General features: G+C 41.4%; 1 protein-coding gene and 1 long non-coding RNA gene across 2 annotated transcripts in view; one reads left to right on the plus strand and one right to left on the minus strand.

The window, feature by feature from the left end:
• The first annotated feature begins 2,671 nt into the window (after positions 1 to 2,671).
• ESAM (endothelial cell adhesion molecule) overlaps positions 2,672 to 25,979 on the plus strand; it is a 67,252-nt gene continuing 43,944 nt past the window's right edge. The window contains exon 1 of the mRNA XM_026671424.2: positions 2,672 to 2,823. Coding sequence (XP_026527209.2) covers positions 2,781 to 2,823 — 43 coding nt within the window. The 5' untranslated portion in view covers positions 2,672 to 2,780. The remainder of the gene's footprint in view (positions 2,824 to 25,979) is intronic.
• LOC148130037 (uncharacterized) lies at positions 2,766 to 5,555 on the minus strand. Its single transcript, XR_015750310.1, has 2 exons — positions 5,472 to 5,555; positions 2,766 to 2,911 (listed from the first exon to the last, which is right to left on the minus strand). It is a non-coding gene; the product is annotated as an uncharacterized LOC148130037 (long non-coding RNA).

The raw sequence follows: 25,979 nt of genomic DNA on the forward strand, positions 1-25,979 counted from the left end.
CAACTAATAGCGATTACCTTTTTTACACAAATCCAAGAGACATTCTTGATACCAGAAAAAGGGGTAGATAAGCACCAGCTTGAGTTGTATCCCATGCAGGTTTCTCAATAGCTGGATTCACATAGATAATGCAAACTTCTTATTGTTGAATTCAACTCTAGGTGACCATGCAACAGATCCATGGCTGATGTATCTTGGAACCATTCTGAAGTGGTGTTCTGACCCAAACCTTGTTCCAAGGAAACAAACATGAAAAACAGGTAACAGCAATGATTCTTTACGAATTCCATTCCTTCACGGTTGAAAGGCTGTTTCAAACTAATTGTCTCTGATAAGAATGAACCTTGCCAAGGTTGTGCAAGGCTACCAAGAACACTAGATAAAGTTGCCAAGAAATATTTCAAACACAAAGAGTCTCCAAACACAAACCAGGAGAGTCCGGACTTCCACAAGACTTGAAGTGCAAGAACTTCTTTGCTTCCTGCAAAGAATCCCACCTCTGAGGGCTGGCTTTTATCCCTTAAGGGAGGGGCCATTACCTTGCAGCCTTACTCCCAAGTCATCTGTGCTGCTGCAGCTGCTCTTTCCTTCGAGCAGCCCTGAGCACACGCGCACTGGGCACAGGCTCCTCGGGGACCTCTTCATCACTGCTGCCAGGCTCCACAATCTCCGAAGGCAGCATTCCACTCCCTGATAGTCCTGGCCCCATCCCTGCATCACACACAGGCCCCTCATCTGAGTCCTCGCTCTCCGAGACCTCAGCCATCCTCACCTGCTGCTGGTGAACCACAACAAGTAGCTGCCTTTTCTGCAAGGTGTATGTATTTCTGAGATTTACAGACTGTTCCAACTTCTTACCATTCTGAGTGGCTTATATGCATTGATGCAACAGTATAAGATACAGTAAAAATAAAGAATTATGTCATCAAAAACCATCATTGAAAAAACCCCAAAACATTGCATAGGAATCTACCATCCTACTCTGATCCAAGCCTGGACAGAGGCAGGTTTTAAGAATTCATTTAAATAGGGGCATGGGGGCAAGGGAGGCCTATTTAAATGAACCCATGGGTGAGGGATAGTGTCCCAGAGGGCAAGGAATGCTGGTTGGTTGGTTTTCAAATCTTGCTGAGATTTTGCTGAATTAGGATTTTTCTGGGTGCTTGCGGGGGGGGGGGGACTAGCTACAAACTGAGTTTCAAAATAGCAATAAGAATAGCAGTAGCTCTTAGACTTATGTACTGCTTTACACAGAGGTGGTATTCAGCAGGTTCTGACCAATTCTGGAGAACTGGTAGCAGAAATTTTGAGTAGTTTGGAGAATTGGCAAATACCACCTCTGACTGGCCCTACCCCCATCTATTCTCTACCTCCCGAGTCCCAGCTGATCGGCTGGGTCTTCTTTGGTTGCCTTGCACAGGAGAATGGAGCTGGAAAGAGGTTAGTGGGGTGGGGAGGGAATGAGATTTTGCAGAACCTTCCCCTGCCAAGCCCACCAAGCCACGCCCACAGAACTGGTAGTAAAAAAAATTGAATCCCACCACTGGCTTTACAGTGCTTTACAGCCCACTGTTTACAGAGTCATCATATTGCCCCCAACAATTTGGGTCCTCATTTTACCCACCTCAGAAGGATGGAAGTCAATCTTGGTGAGATTTGATCTGCCAAATTGCAGGCAGCCAGCAGTCAGCAGAAGTAGCCTGCAGTACTGCACTCTAACCACTGTGTTACCGCGGCTCCTAAATAGCTCTAAAGTGTGTGTGTGTGTGTGTGTGTGTTTTCTTAAGTTTTTGTGGGTACTTACATGTATGGTATTCAGCTTTGTTCGGGTATTTTCCCACATCATTATAGTTGTGCTTTTAAAGTTGTAGCAACGTTTTGGCAGAATCTCATCTGCCATCATCAGGCTTCTGTATTGTGTTTGTCTGCGAGTCAGACTTTCACAGCCATTTCTGTTTTAAATTTGGGGCTAGCCTACTGCTGTGCCAGACTGTTCCATACTTCTGGCACAGCAGTAGGGCAGCCCCAAATTTAAAACAAACGGTTGTATGACCCAACCAGCACGGTTTCGAAGCCAGACTTTTTTGCTTACCAAAAGAATCCCACCAACTGTGGCTTAGCCAGGAAACCACCAATAATTCCTTTCTCTTCTTTGATGGATTTTTTTTCTTATTATCCATTTTTGTTTGTTTTTTTTCTGGCTAAAGAATTCTAAAGAGCCCCAAAGCTTTTTAACAGGTTTGTGTGTCTGTTCCAGTCTCATTTCCCCTGTCTGGGCTTCACTGTCATTGCCCAAGTCAATTTCTCCTGCAGCAGAATCAGATTTTGTGTTGAGTTAGATTAGGGGTTTCTTGAGGACCTGTGGACTTCAACTCCCAGAATTCCCCAGCCAGCCACACTGGAAGGGAAATTCTGGGAGTTGAAGTTCACAAGTCTTAATGTTGCCAAGGTTGGACACCCTTTAGATGTTGAGAATAAATAAGCACGTAAAATCAAAAGCAACCCCAGTCCTGCTTCATCCTCTCTTCCCTCAGCCCCAATTCCCTTTATTTTCACCTGTAGGTACGCCCCGCCCCTTTCTACCTGATAGCTCCGCCCCTACTCCTCGCTCCGGGGCTCCTTCCCCTACGCCACCTGCTGGACACGCCCCACCTGGGGAGCTCCTCCCCCTTCCTTCGCGCTCGCGGGCTCCGGCAGGTGCACTGCTACTCCGGCTCTTCTCCTCCGGGCGAGCGGGACGAGCGCTGCGCCTCGGGTCTTCCTCCGGGGGAGCCGGCGCAATGGAGCCGTTGGCGTTGGCGCTCGGGATAGCAGCTCTGCTGGGTGAGTGCGGGGCTGCGAGGCGGGGGGCGGGTGTGTGTGCGTGCTGGGGAGTAAAGCGCCGATCCTGTACCCGTCGCTGGTTGCGATCCTGAATATTCAGTCGGAGGAGGACGGAGAGAAGGGGGGCTCTCTTGCGATGCTCGAAGGTTTCTCCCGCGGGAGTTTCTTCAGGTTTCTTGCAAACTTTGCAGGTCGGCGCCGCCTTGGGAGCAAGTCCCGTTGGGAGTAACCTAGGAGTAACCTAGGAGCAGTCTGCAAAGACCCCGGTGGGGAGAGGAGGAGGCAGCTGGGAAGGGCAGGCGCGGGGATATGCGCGGGTTTTAGAGACGCTGCCCCTGAACAAGGGAGGGGTGATCGGATCAGTGCAATTTAGGAGGAGGGGATGCTGGTAAAGGGGGAGCTGGATGGGGGTGTCCTCCCACTGGTTGATTGAGGAAAAGGCCCCTCCGGAATCCTGCTTAGCGACTGTCAGCCGGGGCCAAGGACTCCGGATTAGCAAAGCGTGAGAAGCAGCAGCTGGGTTTGCCCTGGGACGCTCGCGCCGGTCCTTTGAGGTTCCTAACTTAGGGGCGCAGCGTTTGCCTGCCTGGCGGGGGTGGGGCGAGTAGGTGTATGTCATTATAATCACACAGCGCCCGAAGGCCCCCACCCCCTAGATGTGGGCGACATGGTTTACAGAGGAAAGCTAACTTTGTGGACCATTCCTTCTTCCTTAGAGCTAATTTGGCAACTAGCTTTGGTTTCTGTGGAAGCCGCTTAGATCCCCCGTAGTCCCGCGTAGGTTCTCCGCCTCGCTTTGCTAGTGCCTTTTTTAAATTATTGTTTTGCTTTTCATCAGCACCCGCGGAGTTATCATAAGCGCATCAGCTAGGAATAGCCTTAACAAAGGAGTTGACAGTGGCTACTTCACAAAAAGAGAACGCCTCTGGGGTAGTAAGATGCTTTAGGAAGATGTCAACTTCTCTGGCACTTCTAGAGTTGGACCTCAGGGCAAGCATACAAGGCCATTCAATTTGGGGAGGGGTGGAAGGGTACCCACATTATCCTTAGCTCTTGAGTAGCCAAAGTGATGTGAGCATTTCCATGAACCGAAGAGGTCTCATTCAGGTATCTATTTCAGTAAGCAGTTGGCTAAATATACTCATAGTTACAGGTGCTAAATTTATTATTGTGTTTTTCAGAGATTTGCTTTCCCTTCTCTAAAAAAAAAAAACACCATGTAGTGTTTCTTCCCAATTTAAAGCATGTGGTTCATCAGTCTATGAAACCTGGGTTTTAAAATTATCTAGTTTCCTGCTAACTTAGATGATAATTCATCTGGAATGCAATAACTCCCTTTGTTTTTCCCTTCCTGCCTTACATTGAGAAACCACTAAAGACCATTTCTTGCATCACGGGCTCTTTTCTGTGATGGCCCCAGATTCTGCATAACAATGAAGAAGAATGTTTTAATCTAGTTAGTTGCCTTTTAATATTAACAAAAAAATTGCATACATTAGTAATAGACCTTTCATATGGAAGGTCTCCAAAATTCCAGTTATTGTGAAGTTATTTCATTTGTTTCTTCTTTTAACACAGATTTTTTTTTTTTTTGGTAGGATTAAGTGTTTTTTAATCAGGGCAACGTGATCTATCCAACTATGGGATGAAGCATACTGCTTCTGCCTTTCAGTCCCAATCCAAGAGCCTTTACAGGCAGTCACTTTCACGACAAACTATTTTTGTGTTAAATTTATGTTTTACTGACAAAGAAATAAAGTGAGACTAGTATAGATCTATTTCAAGCTATTTAGCTCTCATCAGCTAGCCATATTCTTCTGGGATTCAAACCCCGGCTTCTTGGATATTAGGTAGATGTATTAACCTCTAAGCCACAGGGTCTCCTCACTTTGTTGGCTGTACCAAGGGTAGGATTGTAGATGGAAGAAAGTGATGTCTACAAGTAATGTGGAAGAAAAGGTTGAGAGCACAGTGATTGTCATGGAAGTCAGCTGAGATCCTTGGAGACATTATATCAGGTTCTGCAGATCCCATAAATTAATGGGATAATCTGCTTCTCTGAATGGTGATCTTGTAGGAAAGTAAAATGTGGTGACAAGTGTAATGCTTAAAATTTTGGACTTTGGAAACCTACTTTCAAGCCCTCCCCTGCTACATTGTGGAACGCTCTTAGTAACTTTTGGCCAGTCACTCTGTTTCAATCCAAGTTACCTAACCAATTTTGGGAATTAAAGAAACTCGATCACCAAGTAGATTGCCTGGAATTCTCAGAAGGATTATGGAAAGTAAATGCAATAGGTTCAGGACTGTATAGGTTGAAAACATGCAGAAGAGGCTTTCAACTTGCAGAGGATAGACAATGGCTAAAATGATGATGAGAACATGCAATAGATAATGAGGTTTGAGTCATTTATGGATTCTAAGGGTTAAGGTTTCCATATATACTTAGCTAGCACCTAAATACTGGGAGAACAGGCACAGCTTCTGGTAGTGCTTTTCAAATAGATGGGTTGAAACGAGAGAGGATCTGCAGTTACAAATACCATCACTTCCTTAGCAGCCCATTGTCCATGTGTCAGCTTATAATAATAGTGTATGAGTCTGTCCTTAGATATCTCGGATGTCTTGGGAGTAGACATCAGACTCACCTTCAGTCACTGTGATGCACCCTAGTGGATTCTTCTGCCTTAGTGGATCCATCAGCTTTTGATTTTTCTGAGACTGACATAAAGGAAGATAGATGAAGGGGGGAAACCCCATTCTTCATCAATAGAAATAAAAATATAAAACCATGGTTGTCAGATCAGCCAGCACTGACTTCAGCAATTCCATAGTCAAAAAGCTGAATGTTATTTTCACTGCAGCTAAAATGTGAATCTTGTATTCTACCTTCCAGAAGGCAAACTGGACTTATGCATCCCTCTGAAGCAAGGAAGCACTTGTTTTAAATAGTAGCTTGCTCTAGGTGTTATTCCAGAGGTTCCCAAATTTGCCCAATTTTAAGACTTGTGGACTTCAACTCCCAGAATTCTCCAGCCAGCAGAGAAGAAGGGTCTTATGGTCTTGGGTTAGAGCTGGCTGGAGAATTCTGGGAGTTGAAGTCCACAAGTCTTAAACTTAGGCAAGTTTGGGGACCCCTGTGTTATTCTAAGCTGTTCAAGGTACTTCCATGCAATGAAATAATTTAGAGTCCTGGTCCACCATTCCAGCTGGCTAAAAGCCAAGAACTTTCCCCTGCCTGTTGCTGGTGCAGCCTGCCTGTTTCCATCTTGGCCCTTTCTTCTCCTCTGCAGAATCCTACTGCTAGTAGTAGCTTCTGTTTCTCATTTCTGTAATTTCCTTAGCATTCAGTTGAGTTTTCTGTTCACTAAGCAGTGGGGCTGCGCATAGATCTGGAGTTGAAGGTCAAACACGACTTTAGGCATCTGCCTGAGTGAGAGAACCTGTTGGGAATATTTCTTTATTTTATTCTTTAATGTCTGCGCTATCCATCTCACCTAAGTATCTTTTATAGCAGCATCATTAAACCATATAAATATATGAATAAAAAAGCATGTCTTAAAACAGAGTTAAAAACAAAACTTACAGGCAACAATAAATCAGGTTCAAAACCTTCTACCCTCATCCTTGAGAAAAGAGGCAAGAACTCAGAAAAGCCACAACTGCTTTAAGACATTCCAACAAGTGATACTTGTCCTTCCAGGTGTGCTCAGAGTCTCATTCTGTCCTTTAAATAGAAAGGATGTTGCAAACTGAACACCAGTTTCCAGGAATTCTTTTTAACTCATATTCCAGCATCAAAGTTTTCCGTTTGGTGAGGGTTAGGGGGACAAGAAAAGAAATGTCCTCAACATTGAGGCAAACTCTTGTGAAAGTCATAGTAGCTCTTGCTCTTCACCCAGATCCTTGGATTATCAATTTCCTAACCTTCAGTTGGCAGGGCCAAGCGGTGAGGGATATGGGAGCTGTAGTCCAGAGCAGGGGTCTTCAACCATGGCAACTTTAAGACTTGTAGACTTCAACTCCCAGAATTCTTCAGCCAGCTTTGCTCTAGATGTTCTGGCTGAGGAATTCTGGGAGTTGAAGTCTACAAGTCTTAAAGTTGCCAAGGTTGCAGACCCCTGGTCCAGAGTATCTGGACTGCAGATACTGCTTCCTCCTGCGTTCACCTCTTTACAAGATTCCTTGTTTCAGAGAGTGAAAACAGGGCACCCACTTTAAAACTGGCTTGGCTTTTTGACTTTGTGAACCAGGGCTTTTTCCTGCGCCTTTGTTTGTTTGTTCTGTTAGAACTTGGACTGTAAACTCTTCATTCCGGCACAACTGATAATCTCTGTCAAACATTGTTCAAATGCCAGAAATCCTTGAGCCAAAAGTATCATGAAAATTTTCTGTGAAACCAGGAGTTTTTCTTAAACAAGATATTCCTGTAGTCAGATCTTTAGGACTAACAATTGGCCCACCAGTCCTGGTTGCCTGGAAAAAGCCAATGAGTAGGAAGACATGGTGGTTTTTGTAGCTTATGCATAATGGTAAAAATAGAATAGAAAGGGCTGTAATTGACGCACTACATGGCCCTGGAGTTGGCCCTGGGGTTCTGGACTCATTTGGAGTGTCAGAAAGTCCCTGCTTTCTAGCATCCTATTATTATTTTTGGTAACAAAAATACAGTATTTAAAAAATAAAATTGTGACAATTGATGACCATCTAAGCGGGTCTCCATAGGGATGTGGGTAACACACTGAGAAAGCATCTTGATGTGCCCTGTAAAGGTCAGAAGCTCTAGGACAGAAGTTTCCAAACTTGACAACTTCAACTCCCAGAATTCTCCAGCCAGCAGAGAAGAAGAACCTTATGGTCTTGGGTTAGAGCTGGCTGGAGAATTCTGGGAGTTGAATTCCACAAGTCTTACAGTCGCCAAGTTTGGGGACTCCTGCGTCTAGGAGAAACAGAATTCAAACCAAGATTATTTCCGTTTCCTGTCTTCCCTGGTTGGTTTTTGCATTGTTGATAGTGAGGTTTTTGTAAAGCAGCATCTCTTTTTAAAAAGTCTGTTGAATTGGAAGAAAAAAAATTCTTTCAAGCTACCAGGTGAGAGTTCACTTTTACTGTTTATATCCAAATAATCTCTCTAAGACTTTAGATTAGAAAAGATCAAAGTTGCACGCTGTTTTTGATTTTTGTTTTTCAACCTCACTGGAGTCAACTAGATCACAGTGTCTCAACTCAGTCCCCAGTTTGAGAATTCAACTTGGCCCCTATGGAGGCCACCTCCGTACAGAATGATAATTTCTAACGTGCTAGAGCGCTAATCATAACCTGTTTGCTGCTAATATTTTCTCACTTGTCTTTCTGAATCGGTCTGTGATGCTTTGCTGAAGGGAAATGTGAAAAGTGAGATGGACTTGCATCTAAGGCTTCAACTTATAAAAAGCAGGCCTATAGTTTGACAAAACGTCTGTCAAGATCCGAAGAAGAATGACAAGGATGGAAATGATGCCTTAATGGGCAGGGGCTTATTTGAGTCCCAGAACCCTGTTCTCATAAATATTAACCCTAGGGGGATTTGGGGCAAGTTCCTAAGTAATTTGAATGAAGTCATCTGCCTTTGCTTGGCTGCTGTAATATCCTAACATCTGGACTTCTCTCTCTTCCCCACTCCTCAAGTCCTATGTGATCGAGGATATTACAAGTCAGAGTTCTGAAACTTGGTCTAACTGCTTCCCTGTAAAGGAAGTCCATCTTTTGTGATAGCTTTGAAAGGAAACAAATGCAATGACGCTCAGACAGGAGGCTGGGAACATGTTCTGCTTCTCCCAAGAGACTAGATCGGGTGGGCCCATGTTTTAACTTCCGGCTTGCATACCCAGAATCCTACAGTAATATTCTCAACCGGGCAGCAGGAAGAACAAGGAGCAGCATCAAGAAAATCTAATTGACAAGTGATAAATACAGTTGCATATTAGGTTTCTTTGTAAAAACGAAGTTCTTGACAAAACGGGCATTGCAGTAACTAGATACCTTCAGTAAAGTAACTGGTATTGTATAATGATGATTCATTTTCTGACCCAGAAGTTGGGTTCTTTTTCTCGTTTCATGTGTATCTGAAAGAACAATTAATGCTAATCAGCTGCTTGTGGAGAGGGCAGGGGAGGAACAAGAGTCTCCCATTATCCTTAAAAATGAAAAAAAGGACAAAAAGGGAAGAGTCGGACCACAACATAAAAGGTCTATAAGGTCTTAACGCAATAAATAAATACATGGAAATACTACATTGACTTCTTCTTTTTTTAATTTATTTTTATGAATTTTCATTCATAAATTTTTTTGAATAACATTCATAAACATTTTTGAATAACAGTGCATTGGCAAAGCATTATTTACAAATAAAACACGGCTGACATACGTTGGTAATAAATCTCAACATGCAAACTAATAGCAATAGTAATGGTATAATAACAGTACTAATAGTATACTCAAAAGAATTGCTCTAAGTTTCTTCTTACATTAAGTTAATTACATTTAATAATTATTACATTAATTATTCATTATTAATTAATTAATTACATTGATTTCTTTTATCCTGAGAATGAAATTTGAAATTTCTTCTTAGTCACTGGTCTGGATGGAGCCGTTCCATCTCACTTCTGTTCTACTTTCAAAAGAACCCAGACTATTTACTGGGAATGAGAAAGATTCCACCTGTCACATGGAAGTGTCAACTCAGAATAAAATATTCTGGCTCTAGGTTGCAGCCTTACAAGGTAAGAGCAGATGGGGAAAACCATCAGACGAGGGGTCTTTGGGCCTCTCTGAGCTTGGTTGGTTTCTTGTTGACATTTCATTAGGTAACTAGTTAGGTGCTATGTAGTAATGAGGTTACCTAGTTTGGTAATGAAATGTCAGCAAGAAAACAATCAAGCTCAGAGAGGCCCAAAGCCCCTTATTTTAACACATATTATCATTTTTTACAACCAGGTGAGATAATCCCATTTTGTTGTTAGGTTATATTAATGCAAGGGTCTTCAAACTTGGCAAGTTTAAGACTTGGGGACTTCAACTCCCAGAATTCCTTAGCTAACCTGACTGGAGGAGGAATTCTGGAAGTTGAAGTCTACAAGTCTTAAAGCTGTCAAGTTTGAAGACCCCTGTATTAATGGAATCTTGTAAGTCTGAAAGTACTTTTCTCCCCCGTCCCCTTTATAGCCCAAAAACTAGAGATGGTCTCTTCTTCTGGGTCTTTTGCTACATCCACCTTTCTGTTATGGGCTAAGCCCCCTTTGATTTGACTGTTCCTTTGTGACCATTTGCTCCATCTCATTCCCATATACTATCTCATCAGGTAACTCCACAATGGAAGAAGGAAAAGCTTCCGCTAGGTTCTGTCTATCCAAAATATCATCAGATCAGCTTCAGAACTGTGTGGGAATCTATCTCAGCCCTTGATGATCATCTGATGGCATTCCTGCTTGCCCTTCAATCTTTTAGGTCCCAGTTAATCCTTGCTGCAATAGTAATGTTTTGTGCCACGCTTAATCAAGAGGATGAGTTCACGTACCCAGTAAACTACAATATGGGATTTGGTTGTTATAGAAATCATGTTCCCACTTAGTTATAAATCATGGTTGATGGTTTAGTGCAGAGGTCTCCAAACTAGGCAACTTTAAGACTTGTGGACTTCAATTCCCAGAATTTCTCAGCCAGCTAGTTTGGAGACCCCTAGTTTAGGGTGATGTATGAACCCACCATGATTAACTCAGCAAACCAAAGGTTAGTGTGATGAGTGAAATCAGCTAGTGTCAGACATCATCCTGGGTTCCTTTGAAGTCAAAGATGGAAATCAGATACTACGTGCAGAGGAAGTTGACTTGTTTGGAATTGCCCCTCCAATCTGCCTTGTGTTTGCATGCTCAATTTTGATTGGCCACAACACAGGTGATCTTGTCTAGATGCTTTGCTGTTCCCAAAGTTTTGCTAACCTGAAGATGAGAAGGATGGACCTGAAATCTTCTTCGTTATGAAAAGCAAAGGAAGATCCATATTAACAAAACTTTAGGAGCAGCTAACCATCTAGAATGCTTTGTGCTCCTCTACTCTAGTATAGATTTTGGACCTTCAGTGCCTCTGGAGAGAAACATTGGCTATTAGCCAAAGAGGAGAGAAGTGGGGGTATTTCCAATATTCCTGTGAGCCAGCTTATTATGTTGTATTAAAGCAAATATATCTCCCTTTTGGCACAGTAAGAGTTAAAAGCCTCCTTCTGGGTATGAAGGGAAAAGTCACTTTTCTTTTTTTCCCTTTTTTAAATTCTCTTGAGTTTTAAAAGTTCCTCCTGCCCTAGGGTCGTGAGAAATATAACAAGGGACTTTCTCAACAAGCATTCTGCTTAAGGCCAACTCATATCTGTTAATTTTATAAATAGTCACTACTACTCACAAACAAATGTTCTGCTCCTGTTCTCCCCACCCACTTACTTTGTATTGAAGCAGAATAGGAAATTCCTATTTTGGCCTAGGAGAGCTAATAACAGATTTATCAGCTTAGAAGGATGGGAAGAAAAAGTAAGTTACAATGTGCTGGTTGCTGCTGCTTCTTACCCTGGCCAGTGAAATTTGCAACTTATTAATGTTCATGTACCAGCAGAAATCCATCAAATTAATGTCACAGCCAAGGGGGAAGCACACAAGATTCTCACTTTAATTTTGTCTTGGTTTCATATTGTATAAGCATCTTATTTCCACAGAGTGAGAGCACCAAATGAAATCCATCTCCATCCTTTAATTCCAAAACGTTTAATAGCTTAGTGGGGGAAGGGGCATCTGGTTGGAGACCTATGCTCAGGAATTACGTGAAATGCCCCAAATCCTATTCTGGAGATTTGTGTTTTAGATTTTCATATGTTTAAATGATTAGTGTCTAGTGGCTGCTGTTGTTTAATTATCTTTTTTTAAATGATTAATGTCTAGTGGCTACTGTTTAGATCATGGAAGCTCAAAAATGTTCTTGGATAGTGGACTTTAATTCCTGCTGATGTTTCTCTGTCTTTTTCTTCCTCCCCATCTTTTTTCTAAATTTACTAATTTCATTTTTTTGAGAACTAGATGTTCCTATAAACTGAAATGTGAAGGGCAGTGTATATATTTTAAAATAAAAGGAATGTGTAGGAGAAGAGAGGATGGTGAATCTCATTTGATAACTACCTTGGTCTATTTTCTTCTTACAATTAATGGGAGTGGGAGGTTGAATTCAACGTATCTTTCCCATAAGCTTTTTTTAAAGGGTTCAGGGGAGACCCAACACATGCAATTGATGTGTGAACTAGGCCTCTTGTATCATCAGGAAGGGTGGCAACTCTAAACAGACCATAGAAATATTTTATGAGTTGACATTGGGGTAACTGCCGGAATCCTGACAAGGGGTCCTTAAATTACTCCTGTCTTCAGAGTTGTATGAAAGGATAAGAAGTTGTTTATTTAGTACATTACTATTCCAGGGTTGGATCTAGTTGGTATGTAGATGGAGATCAGTAAGAAATCCCAGGGCAATAGGCTAGAATGAGAAGTTTGAAAAGCTTCTTTTCACAGAAGTTTGAAAAGGAAAAAAAATTCCTGACAGTTTGAACAACTAATCAGTGGATTATTTTTTGCCTCCAGAAGTTGTAGATGCTCCAACCTTGGAGATTTTTAAGAAGAGAATGGACAACCATTTGTTGGAAATTGTATGAGGCTTCTTGCTTGAGCAGCGGGTTGGACTAGCAGATCTCCAAGGTCCCTTCCAACTCTGTTGTTCTGTTATCCTGGGAGAAATCAAAGATTAATCACGTCTGAATAATTGCCAGGAAGTCCCCTGAAGCTGACCTCAACTCGGGAGGCTTTGTATTTTTCAACCTTTCCTCCAGGAGCTCAAGGGGAGCTCAATCTCCTCTTGATTTTGTTCTTGCAAGAAGGTTCTCTAGGAATAAGATTAAGTGAGGGATAGCACCTGGCTCCATCCTATAACTCCCCATTCTAATTCAGCACCCTGCCACCAAGATGCATGCTCCTCTCTGGTGCCTAGCTCAAGGTCAAGGAGATAAGAAGAGCTGTGACTGATCAGGTGGAGTTTTTTGCGCCAGGGATGCCCACAGGAACTGCTCCAGGGCATGCCTGCTGAAGTAGCATTTGGAGACCTTGTACGTGCTTGAGTGTTGATGATGCATAATTGACAGAGCTGCCTTTGATTTTGAAAGTGTCCTTGTACTTCTCCCACTGCTTTTGTCTTATGCAGCAAAGACTGAAGATTTTGTGCCCTTCAGAAGATTTATCCAAGATTTTTAACTGGGATGGAACAAGAAGGAATTAAAGCTTATTCTAAATGTACACGATGTATCAAATCTCTGTGAACTGGAATTCACCTCTTGATGGGTGCAGGACTGTGCAGATGATCTCCTTTCAGTTTTTAATGAGATTTTCTAACTACATTCCTGATTATCTTGTGTTTTCAAGGCAAAAGCCCCAAGCAACCAAATTGCATCATAAAACACCGCTGAACATTTAAAAACAAAATAACATTAAACAAAAATGAGATTCAATAAATAGACGGGAAGAAAAGCTTCCAATGTGTCAGCTCCTGAAAAGCAGCAACAATAACAAGAATTCAGCAAGCCTCTGAAATTAGCCAAGGAAGGGACCAGAAAAGAAACGGGTTCACAGGTGGCCCATCAGAATTCAGAGCTACAACATAAAATGGTCCAATACTCTTGGAGAACATGTTATAAGTTCATCTATTTGCACAGATAGTTTTCTATGTTGGGTCGCTGAGATTGTACCCAAATCCCTAATCCTAGCTAGCAGCTTTATTAGTGGCAGAGATACTAAATTGTTATCAAAGGATAAGCCTGTGATTGTTAATGTGATGCAATCTGGCATTTCTTCAGGAGCATATTTGCTGGAGTGTGATAATGCAATTAAAAGCAGTGTGTGGTCTTGGGCTAGAACCCCCAAAACTAAAAAAAAGAAACCAGGTGTGACTTTGAAAATGGAAGGCACTCGCTTCATGTTTAATTGCCACCACACCTGGTAATTAGGTATCCTCCAGGATCTGGTTCCCCCTGAAATGGATGTGTCAGGCAAGTTGCTAAAAGCGAGCAGCTTCTTTTAATTCTGAATGCTTGCCGTGCCTTTAAATGAGATTTAAAAAACTGCAAAACAACAGCATGTGCCTGTTCAGGTAACAAATGGCCAGAACTAAACAGAAGCTTCTATCTACATGAGGTGCTTATAGCCGCACATCTGGATGCAACAGTGAAAGAGACCCTGGCAACCTGCCTTGGATTTCCTTTAAGACTCAATGGAAGGAGGACCATTTTTTTTCTTGGATCACATTTAGACAATGTTAAGTAAGCTGCCTCCCTAAATTGGAGATAAAGCTCCTCCAACTATTCAAGGACTGGACATCAGAACATGCATGTATAAATTGTTTCCCTTCTTGGGTGCATCTGTCCGCCTTCTCCTGACTACCAGCTAATAATATGTTTTTCAACCTCTGCAACTTTAAGAGGTGTGGACTTCAACTCCCAGAATTCCTCAGTGGTGGCTGGGGAATCTTGTGAATTGAAATCAGGGGTGGGATTCAAATTTTTTAACAACCGATTTTGTAGGCGTGGCTTAGGTGGTGGGTGTTATCATGTGACTGGGTGGATGTGGCTTGGTGGATGTTATTGGCTGGGCGTGGCCAACTCAACATCACTCACATCAAGGCACACTTCTCCTCGCCTGGCCTCTCATGACTGTGGGGATGCTGCAACAGTCATAAGTGTGAAAAACAGTCATAAGTCACCTTTTTCAGTGCCGTTGTAACTTTGAATGGTCACTCCACACAAGCAAAGTACCAGCAAAGGAGGGAAAGAAAACTCCAGAGAGGTTCCTGAGACAGGAAGTCTAGTCCTGCCAAGAATGTAATAAGGGTTAACGGAGAGGCAGTTCCTGTAAGCAATACCAGAATGTTTCCTTCCTGCCTTCCTTACAGGATTAGGCCAGTAATTTCTTCTAACAACCTGTTCTCAGAACCGCTTAGAATGTTAACAACTGGTTCTAGTGAATCGGTGCAAACTGGTAGAATCCCACCCCTGACTGAAATCCATGCAGCTGACATTACTGACCTAACCATTGCCCATGGATAAAAGTCTGTCTGCTGCTTTCAATTTTCTTTGCTTTGTAGGAAAAGCAGAATAGCCTTATTATCTGTGATCGGGATGGTGATGACTGTGTTCTTTTGATCATGAAGATCTCTTGCATAGCTCCGCTGTCCCAGAAAGTGGCTAGGACAATCAGGCTTAAGATTCAAGAGGCTGGATTCAGGTAGCAGGTTAGACAAATCATTTTGAAAGTCAGTCATCCTTGGGTCAGATTAATGGGGACTGATGGCAAAGGCAGGTTGGTTGCTGGTGTCTTCAAATAGAAGTTGGACATTCATTCAGAGTGCCCTGCTTTGACCTCTTTGCCTACAGTTTGTCTCTATGAACTCTCATTCATAGCAAAATTATTGCAAAGTTCAAAAACCTGAAAGAAAAATACACAGATTTTATGCTTAGAAACTACAGTAAGTGCCACTAGAGTGAGGTATGTTTTTATTAATAATGTGTCTCCCTTGGCTTTTCATTGACTCATGAGTATACCTTGTACATTCTAGAGCAGGGGTCTTCAAACTTGGCAGCTTTAAGACTTGTGGACTTCAACTCCCAGAATTCCTCCTCCAGTCATGTTAGCTCAGGGAATTGTGGGAGTTGAAGCCCACAAGTCTTAAACTTGCCAAGTTTGGAGACCCTTGTTCTAAAGTTAAAAACTCAAGTGTTCCTGATACAAAGAAAGTTTTGGTGGTGTGTGACAATTAAAAACTTTATCTGAAATATTTGGAGCTAGATTCTGATCATTTGGGTGAAGACTTAAGCTCCTTCGGCCCAGCTGAGTCTTCGGCACTGAGGCTAAACTGCACTGTCACCCTTGTAGATGACAGCTTTTCAAATCCTGGTTCCTTCTGCAGGCTAGATTCAATGACCTAAATCCAGGGATTTGTATTCCATCCCTCCCCCAACTACCCAACAACTACATACAATAATAGGTTTGATTTGTTCAGCAAGATTAAATTTTAGTCTCTTGTGGGATTCACTCATACTACTTCCGGCAGAATAAAGCATCATTCACCTTTCCTGTAGCAGAGATACTTAAGATATGCACGACAAGGCTAGTTCTGGGAAAAGTTTGATTTGGATCACGGTCATATCGTTCCAGATTGCAGTGATATCATTTTAAATGTCTTTGAGTAAATGTGCACTGTAAGCATAGAACTGAACGGGTGGGTAATAGGTCCTTTCAATTTCTGTGCAAGCAATCTGTTTTATCATCTGATGGGATTATTGTATGTCCTTTAAAATATGCTCTTTACTGCATGTTAATGGGTAGAATAGACCAACTTTTTCCCTTCTTCAAAACTCTTGGCTCCTTTCTCAGACCTGATACACCCATTTAAATTGCATTTTGGAAAATAAGGTAAGGAGGTGAATCAATCTCACAGAAGTAAATACCACTTATCTTCACAAAAAATAATATTCTGCTGATATTCAGGATTTTTTTTTCTAGACAAGAAATCTTTGTACCTTGCTCCAATAATCCTCTGACTCTTCTAGGGATGTTGTTTACAGTCTCTTGTCTTTTCCACCATGCTGGCTTCTTTACCCATCTTCTGGTATGCCTTATGAGAGCCTTCATGCCTTGGCACAGGGTAAAGATTTAATGGCTTTTAAACAGTTAGGTGGCTAATACCTTAATTGGCTATAAAAATTAATCTGTGGATGGGTTTATATAAAAACATGGCATGTGTCCAAGACAACAGAGCAATAAACATAAAATGGTGCCATAACAAGCTGTTAATTACATACATGGCACAAAAGGAAAATCCACTGAGACAGTAATTGGTATAAGGATTAAGGAAGCAGGTTTCTTTTTCTTTTTTTGCTGTGTGTTGTTTTAATAGCCATTGACCTGCCTACCACCTTGCCTACTGTCTAGGCTCAGCATCTGACAACCATTTGTAGAAATCCTATCTTCCAGGAGAACAAGAATGCCTGAGGGCCGAGGAAGAAGTAATGGATAGGAGCTTATCAAAGGGAGATCCAACCTAGATTTCAGATGAAACTTCCTGTTAGTGAGAACAATTAATGGAATGATTTGCCTCCAAAAATGATGGATGCTTCATCACTGGAGATTTTCAAGGAGAGTTTTGTGTGGAATGATATAGGGCAGGGGTCAGCAACCTTAAACACTCAAAAGAGCCACAAATATTCCTCACCAGAAGCCCCTGGTTCAATTCTGGAGCTGACCAGAAGTCTGATTCCCTCACCATAGAGTCTCCTCCTCGTGCGATGGCGGCCATTTTCCTCTACCTGTCCTACATGAAAGCCCTATCAGTTGTGGAGCCGACTGGAAAACCCACCTCTTGCCATAGAGTCTCCTCCTGGAACTCCGTGCTCCCCCCCCCCAACCAGAAGCTCCTCTCAAAATTATGGTGCTGACTGGCAACAGGGAGCCACAGCAGAGGGAGGAAAGAGCAGCATGTGGCTCCAGAACCATGGGTTGTTGGCCCATGGTATAGGGCAGAGGTCCCCAAACTTGCCGACTTTAAGACTTGTGGACTTCAACTCCCAGAGTTCCTCAGCCAGCTATGCTGGCTGAGGAAGTCTGGGAGTTGAAGTCCACAAGTCTTAAAGTTGTCAAGTTTGGAGACCCCTGGTCTAGGGCTGGAGACTTTCAAGGTCCCTTCCAACTCTGTCATTTGATATTCTCTATACTGGCTCCAAGTTGACTCAGCTTTCCCTCCTTCCGAGGTGGGTAAAATGAGGATCCAGATTGTTGGGGGCAACAGGCTGACTCTGTAAACCGCTTAGAGAGGGCTGTAAAACATTGTGGTATATAAAACAAGTGTAAAACACTGTGGTGTATAAAACAAGGCTGTAAAACAAGTGGTATATAAGTCTAAGTGCTCTTGCTATGATAATCAGTAAAATCTTGTGACTCCTCCCTTTGTATTCGAGTATAAATGTATGGTCAACCCTAAACTTCAATACAGTAGAAGTTCTTGAAAAAAAAAAGCCCAGAATAACAGAACAAAAGAGTTGTGGGGGATCTTGGAGGACTTCTAGTCCAATCTCCTCAAACAGGAGACCCTATACAATTTAAGACAAAGGGTTGTCCAACCTCTTCTTAAAAACTTCCAGTGTTGAAGCACCCATAACTTCTGGAGGCAACTGATTCCACTGATTAATTGCCCTGATTGTCAGGAAATTTCTCCTTAGTTCTAGGTTGCTTCTCTCCTTGATTAGTTTCCATCCATTGTTTCTTGATCCTGCTTTTGAAATGCACAAGCAGGGATCTCATCATATTTCTAGAAAAGTATGATAGTTTAGCCCAGTTTTGAAATTTAAAATAAAAGCAGGCAGGCTTCTAGAACAAATAAACTATCCATTAGGCAGCTATGTAGGTAGACAGAACAATTTGCAGCATCACTTAGAGCAGGGGTCTCCAACCTTGGCAACTTTAAGGCTTGTGGACTTCAACTCCCAGAATTTGCTGACTTAGAAGGGTAGAGGAAAAGTTACCATATTTATGTTTATGTACAGGTGAAAACTGGGTTGGGCAGTTATCATGAAAGGTTTATGACTGGCCTTTACTCCACTAGCAAGATTTTTCCTTCTGTTTCTGCTGCATCCAATTTTGATCCATGTCCTCCTTTAGCACTTCAAATAAGCTGATTTCAGTTTTGTTGCTGCTGTTCGGATTGCCAGCAGTAGGAAACCCATTATCTGCTATTTGCTAAATAGCAAGCAATTTACTTTTATTCCCGCTAATACTAGAGCCTGCTGGGCTGAAATTTTCTTCTGCATTTTAAAAAAAATCTATTCTAATTCAGTTTGATGGGAGAAGGTGACTTTCAATTTTTTTCTCTCTCTAACATTTCAGTGAAATTCATGGATGGAATATGGGGCTTGCACTAACTTCTGGTTTCAAGGTGGTTGCAGATCAAGAGTCTCTCGTCTTTATTTGTATATTGTCATCCTTTCAGTGATGCTCATTGCTGGCTGACAATATATTCATGATTTGATTCTTCTACACAATTTCCTATGATACATTCTTTTGTCTCCTCCAGGATGCTTTTATTACAATGCAATGAGATCGTCTTCAAGTTCTTATGGGCATCTCATTGCAAAATTGGAAGTTATTCCCCCTTTTGAGAGAACCACTTCTTATTTTTTTATTTCTCATTGGTGAAATATCAACAAAGTATCTTGAAATATTAACTATCAACCTTTCTAATAAAAGAGCAATTGATCAATAACCGTAAGTGTCAGAAAAGATTTTTGGCTAAAGATCACATGACATCACTTACATGTAGACTTACAGCACTAATAGATGGATACTGGCTGTCTCCTTGTTCACTCAGGGCAACATCAAGAGATGTTCATGTGTAAGAAATGACACATCCATACAATCGATGCTGAAAACTTTGACATCCCTCAATGGTGTTGATTTTGCACTGCCAGCTCACACTTCCTGTTATATACACTCAAGTACATGGAACTTCCTAAAACTGGAGCTGTATTTTCTATTTAAATACAGTAACCAAGTATCAAGTCTGAAGAATGTGAGTTTTTACTTCCTGGATGATTTCACCGTCCTCTAATTTTATGATACATAACTTGGGATACACCCAATTCATCATCATCATGCCTTCATCTGGATTGTCTCCAGAAGTTGCAGGTGCTCCATCACTGTAGATTTTAAAGAAGAGTTTGGACAGCCATTTGCCTGAAATGGTATCGGGTTTCCTGCTTGGGCCAGGAGTTGGACTAGAAGACCTCCAATGTCCCTTCCATTCCAGCTCTATTCTGTATTTTGTACCATAGAGATCTTTGACATGGGGAAACTGAAGGGATCTATCATGTTCAGTGGCATTTCGAAGACTTTGCTCTATTTGAGTTTTGTACCAACTGCAACTTGAACAAAGTTCAAGAACAAAACATGACTATCCGATTAACCCTGATCTGTGGGTTTGCATCAGAGGTGGTATTCAGCAGGTTCTGACCAGTTCTGGAGAACCAGTAGCGGAAATTCTGAGTACTTCAGAGAACCGGCAAATACCACCTCTGACTGAAGACTCTACAGTATCCTTCCCCTGCCACGCCCAACAAGCCACGCCCACAGAACCAGTAGTAAAAAAATTTGAATCCCACCACTGCCTGCAAGTATATGGTGTACCATTTCCCTGTGCATAATTTTCCTAATATGAGGATTTTTATTCATGTTTTGCTGTAATAGAAGAATGTTCTTTTCCTAAATTCTAGCAATTTTAATCAAGAGTAAGGAAAAGTTAAAAGTTATGGAGAATAAAAATAGAATATCTACTTGTAAGTAAAAAGAAAGGAAAGGATCTAGCAGCATAAATCTTTGGCACTAAGATCAGAGGTGGTATTCAGCAGATTCTGACCAGTTCTGGAGAACTGGTAGCGGAAATTTTGAGTAGTTTGGAGAAACGGCATATACTACCTCTGACTGGAGATTTTGCAGTACCCTTCCCCTGCCACTCCCACCAAGCCACGCCCACAGAACTGGTAGTAAAAAAAAAATGAATCCCACCACTAGTTTTGCGTGCACACCATAACTACTCAGAAGCTAGCAAAGCAGTATTTATTCAGTGAGGATAAAGAAGCATAGTTCATCTGAAGCAAAGGCTGGTCTACACTATTTGTGGAATACTTTTAAGGGAGTGGAGCCATTGCTCAGTGACTAAACAATCGATTTGAATATGAAGAATTCCAAATTTAGTTTCCAGAGTTCCTGTTAAAAAGAGGGTTGCAGGTAGAGTGGCTGGGGAAAGAAATCTCCTTGATAATTACTGTCTCTTGGTTTTTTTCTTCAGATCCTACTTTTTATATCATCACTGCTTAGTCCTCCTGGTCAGTCACAGCTGAGCTTGTAACTAAGCCCCCCAAACTAAACTTTTGCTGGAAAAGTAGAGAATTGGCTCTCCCGCATTTCGTAAAGAACTGCACATATTAATTGCACCAATAGACAGGATGTGCCAAATGTCAGCCTGCACAAGCCAATTACGATATGTTTTATTGATTATTTCCCCCCCCCAAAAAAGACTATTTTACTGCACTTAGGTATGTTTAAAGGTCATGCGTCAAGCGAGTAAGGAAACATTTAGAAGAAAATGACAAGCAATTTAAACATTTAATGTACTTAATATAATGAATTGTGTATGGAGACTGATTTTTGATACAAAGTGGTGGGAACCTCGAGACAAACTATGCTAAATGAGTGTCCTAAAAAGCCCAGAGCTAGTTTATTACATATAAAAATGAATAAAATAATAGATAGCTGACAGCTCCCTATGACCATCAATGTAAGTGTGATAACCCAGAGCATGGCACAAAAATAACAAAGTCACAAAAGTAGATAAATTCCCTTTAATGCCTCCAACTTGGCCCCCAATGTCCAATTATCCTCGTCGAGAGATCAAACTCTTCCAAAAACAGTCTACAAAGGGAAGAAATGCAGTCCGAACTCAAAATACAGATAAAGTAGAAATAAAAAAACAACAACACAAACCACGCTGAAGTAATTAACATGATAGACCAGGCTAATAACTTGCAGACTTCCAAAAGATAACGAGGCACACACAGTTGAGAGGACGCCAAAACCCAGATAAGCCTTGACAAAGATAATGCACGCTTTGCTTCCAGCAACTTTGCCATACGCAGTTTGCCCTTTTAAACAGTCTTCCCAGCTTCAGCCCATGAAGGGGATCAAGGACCTTTCCTCCCCCGTAAACCATGTTGCTTCCTTATCTGTTCCTCCCTGCATGCCCTAGGATGAAGAGGGGATGGGCCTGGGTCTTCCCCTGAATGCCCAGCTGGCCTGTGCCCTTCCCCAGTTTCCTCCACAGCCACCAAAGCCACACTTCCACTCCCTGTCAGCTGTTCCACCTCTCCCTCGGAATCAGATTCCAACTGGGGCATCACAGTAAGCGAAGAACTAACCAGTCATTTAACTGAAGAAAATATAATTGTTCTCCCCAAATTTTACTTTTAAACTGGAGTGGGGGATGCACTGCCCTCACTGAGAACACAGTAATGATTTCTGTTGAAGTTAAGAGAATCAACCTGGCTTCCCCCATTGACTTTGCTTGTCGAAAGCCAGCTGTGAAAGTTGCAAATGGTGATCACATGACCCTGGAACATTGCAACTGCCATAAATGCATGCCAGTGGCCAAGTGCCCGAATTTTGATCACGTGACCATGGGGATGCAGCAATGGTCGTAAGTATGAAAAACGGTCATAGTTAGTTACTTTTTTCAATGCTCTTGTAACTTCAAACGGTTACTAAACGGTTGTAAGTCAAGGACCCACCTGTATAGCTCAGTGCAATTCAACATCCTCAGGTGTTTGGATGGCGTCTGTGTTTGCATTTCATTTTAAGGAGGTTCGGATGAAATGAAGATGGTATTTGTGCTTCTGAGTCAATGATGACTCCTGACAACTGCTGACCCAAGATCCCTGCAATTGTCCTGGTTCAGTTTTTAGAAGTGGTTAGCCCATCTTTTTCCTAAGGCTGGGAGAGAGTGACTGGCCCAAAGCCTTCCAGACAGTTTCATGTCTAAGGCAGAACTAGAACACCAGGTTGGTGATTTAACCCCTTCTCCAAACTAGCTTTCGTGGTATCCTTTGCTTCATTCTGTAGTTTGAGAGGGTTAAAGCAGCGATGTTATCATTCCCAATTCCTTGGAGTTTGTATCATTGCAAGGCACCATTTAATAAATGCTGTTTAAGAACCATTTTGGCACAGTGATTCGAGTGCAGCATTGCAGGCTAACTCTGCTGACTGCCAGGAGTTCGATCCTGACCGGCTCATGGTTGACTCAGCCTTCCATCCTTCCGAGGTTGGTAAAATGAGGGCCCAAATTGTTGGGGGCAAGAAGCTGACTCTGTAAACTGCTTAGAGAGGGCTGTGAAGCACTGTGAAACTGTATATTCTGTAAGTCTAAGTTAGTGCTAAGTGCTATTTACAGGAGAGCAAACTAGAACCAATGCCTTTGGAGCAGTATCAGCCTGTTTCTGGTCATCAAACTGTAACCAAGGGCTTCTTTGCAAGCACATTGTGTACACATAATAAGAGGTGAGAATTGCTGCACCCATGTGGAACTTCCACCGCAGCACTGCATTGGCTCCCTCTAAGTTTCCTGGTTTAATACAGAGTATTGAGTTTGACCTTAAAAGCCCTAATGGGCTTGGCTCCCAGGTACTTAAAGGGCCATCTCTTCCAAGTCAAACCAGTTTATTTAGCTTCTTTGATCTCATTTAGGATGGGTGACAGTGCTCAGTCTCTAAGAGGTGAGATCTTTAATACTTTGGTCGCCCAGAACTGATTATTTTCATGTTCTAGTATAGCCTCTCTTCTGGAGGTCAGATTGGCATCAGTTTGGATGCCTTTTAAGACAGGTTGCTAAAACAGGATTACTTCACAGGCAGTTGAATTCATCCCTGAGTGAATTCCCTTAATTCCTTTAATGGGTCTTGAAGATTAAGTGGACAAATACCAACAGCACCTCATCAGTCCAGATTATTAAACAGATCTCTCAAATTTAACTGAAATGTATCTAATCCTGTTGCTGAGATGCCCACGAGTAATTGCACTGAGCTAGACTTTCCTGTTCCTAAAGACAATTCGTTTCTTCCTTCGGTTCTTCAATAACAAAAAAAAAGGCAACTTACATAAAATTTTTATTTGTGGGGAAAAGGAAGGAAAATAAACTTGGGTTCAGCTTTTATTCTTTTTGTTTTTGAAATTGAAGTAGCTATTTGCATCAGAGGAAGATCATTCTTTAAAACTCGTGGGCACTGGCTTTACTTGGAATTTTAAGAACGCATCATGAACACTCCAATCACCAGGAGACTGTGAGTTATAGTCCTGCCTTAGGCCAACTGGGTGACTTTGAGCCAGTCACTTTCAGCCCAATCCACCTTGCAAGATGGTTGTTATAGGGAAAAAAGGAGGAGAAAGGAGTATTACTTTAATAACAGTGTTACAGATGGTTTCCAGCATGAATCTGAAAGCTCAGAAGAGTAAATTTCTGGTCCCAGTGACCAACCCAAATTCGATTTTCCAACATTATCTTGGGATACACATATTTGTCTTCATTCATGAGTATTGTTGCCTTGTGTCACTCAAAAACTAATAGAGCAGGATAAAAATAAAAAAAAATCTGTTTAATAAATTAAAAAAAGAGCAGTCACTCACTTTCCAGAAACAAACTTAGAGAGTTTTCTCCTTCTCTTCTGTGGGGCTTCCTATAATCCAAAATTATTTTTGTCTTTTTCTTTCTAGGCAGTAGAATGTACTTCTAAACAAAGTTACTGGGTTTCAAACCATAAATATTTTTATCTTCTAAGACTATTTGTGAAGCCTGTGATAATGCTGCATGCATTACTCATTTCTTTCTTTCCTTTTTGTTTAGAAAGCTCCTTTAAAAATTATTAGCCAATTAAGGCAAAGATCCTTATGGGCAGGAGAAAAGGTGAATTGGCATTGCCATTTGATTTTCTGGCAGAATCTCAAAACAAAATAAAACAAGGGAACTAATATGCTGCTCCCCGGAGTTATTTTGGACCTAATAAAGCCCAGAGTTGACTGACTGAACTTTTTTCCCTTACTAATATTGCCTTCATTTCATTTTTATTTCTACTTGGATTGTTCTGAATGCAATAAATGCAATCTCCATGCAAAGTGAAATTTAAAATCCGGAGAGGAACTGCAACTACCCTAGGCCTAAAAATATACAGAGACTGGAGTGGTTACAAGTTGGAGAAATTTGTTGCTTTACTTCCACAAAATGTGTATGAAAATGCTTACCAAACCTATGATGCATTTTTTTTTTTTTTTGATATCTTCCTTGGAGGCCTGTGTAAAATGAACTGACTGTGTATGAGTAACTTTTACAACAGAATAATGTTAAGCCCAGGATGTTTGCACATGAAATAGCCCTAGAGAAACCATGCCATATATTTTTTAAAATATATATATATAAAATGTAATATCTGATGTGTAATGCCAGGGAAAGGAACTGGAAAGGGAAATATATATTATGGGGAATAAAGATATTTGTAGTGGTTGTCAGATTTGAAATACCGTAAGCCTTTGATGATGAGTCTCCTTGAGACAAATGCAGAATTTTTGTGGTACTCTAGGTTCTAAGCAATACTTGCCCAGTAGTCCAAAGCAACTGGGATTTTATTTATATTTGTATAAATTTCCTAGCTTGCTCTTCATAAGGTAAAAGCTACTTTATAGTACAAATCTAAGATATTAAAGCAATTTATAATGAAACCATTTTACAGACTTTTAAAATGCAGAATAAACCCCATAAAGTAGAACTACAAACCCATAACGGATGAACAGGGCATCAGTTATAAAACAAGTTACATGAGAGAACCCAAAGTTAATGACCACCCTAAGTGACCAAGTTTGTCTTCAGTAACCTCTAAACTCGTACAAGACTTGGTGGCCACTGTAGGTGATCAGGGAAGAATTTTCTCTGTGGGAACATTGAACTGAAAATACAGGTTTTAAATTTACAACCATTTGTTTAACCATTTGTTTAAATTTACAACCATTTCAATTTACAACCATTTGTTTAATGAAGGTTTGAAGTTACAACAGTTTGAAGTTATCCATTCTTGAAAATACGACCATTGTAACATCCCTGTAATTACACGAGGTACTTGGCAACTGGCTTGCATTTGTGATGGTTGTCACAAACTTGCCACGTGATCATGATTTATGACCTTCCCAGTTCACTTCCAATCAGCAAAGTCAGATTCACTAGATGATGGTGTGATCCGCTTAACAACAGTGGTTAAAATGATTCTAAAATCAGGTCTGGTCACATCATGACTTGGTTTATGATCAGATCAACTTACAGCAGAGACACTGGTCCCGATTGTCATAAGTTGAAACTTACCTGTATTCTGTATTCAGCATTCCACAGCAAACCTTGTGAAAGATTGATGGCGAGGCTGGGAGAGTGATGGTAGGAATATTAGATGTAAACCAGTATAGAGGGGA

This window comes from Notechis scutatus, chromosome 7 (assembly GCF_049901735.1).
Source record: "Notechis scutatus isolate UNSWTSFEM ecotype Mainland chromosome 7, rNotScu1.2, whole genome shotgun sequence".
Taxonomy (NCBI): domain Eukaryota; kingdom Metazoa; phylum Chordata; class Lepidosauria; order Squamata; family Elapidae; genus Notechis; species Notechis scutatus.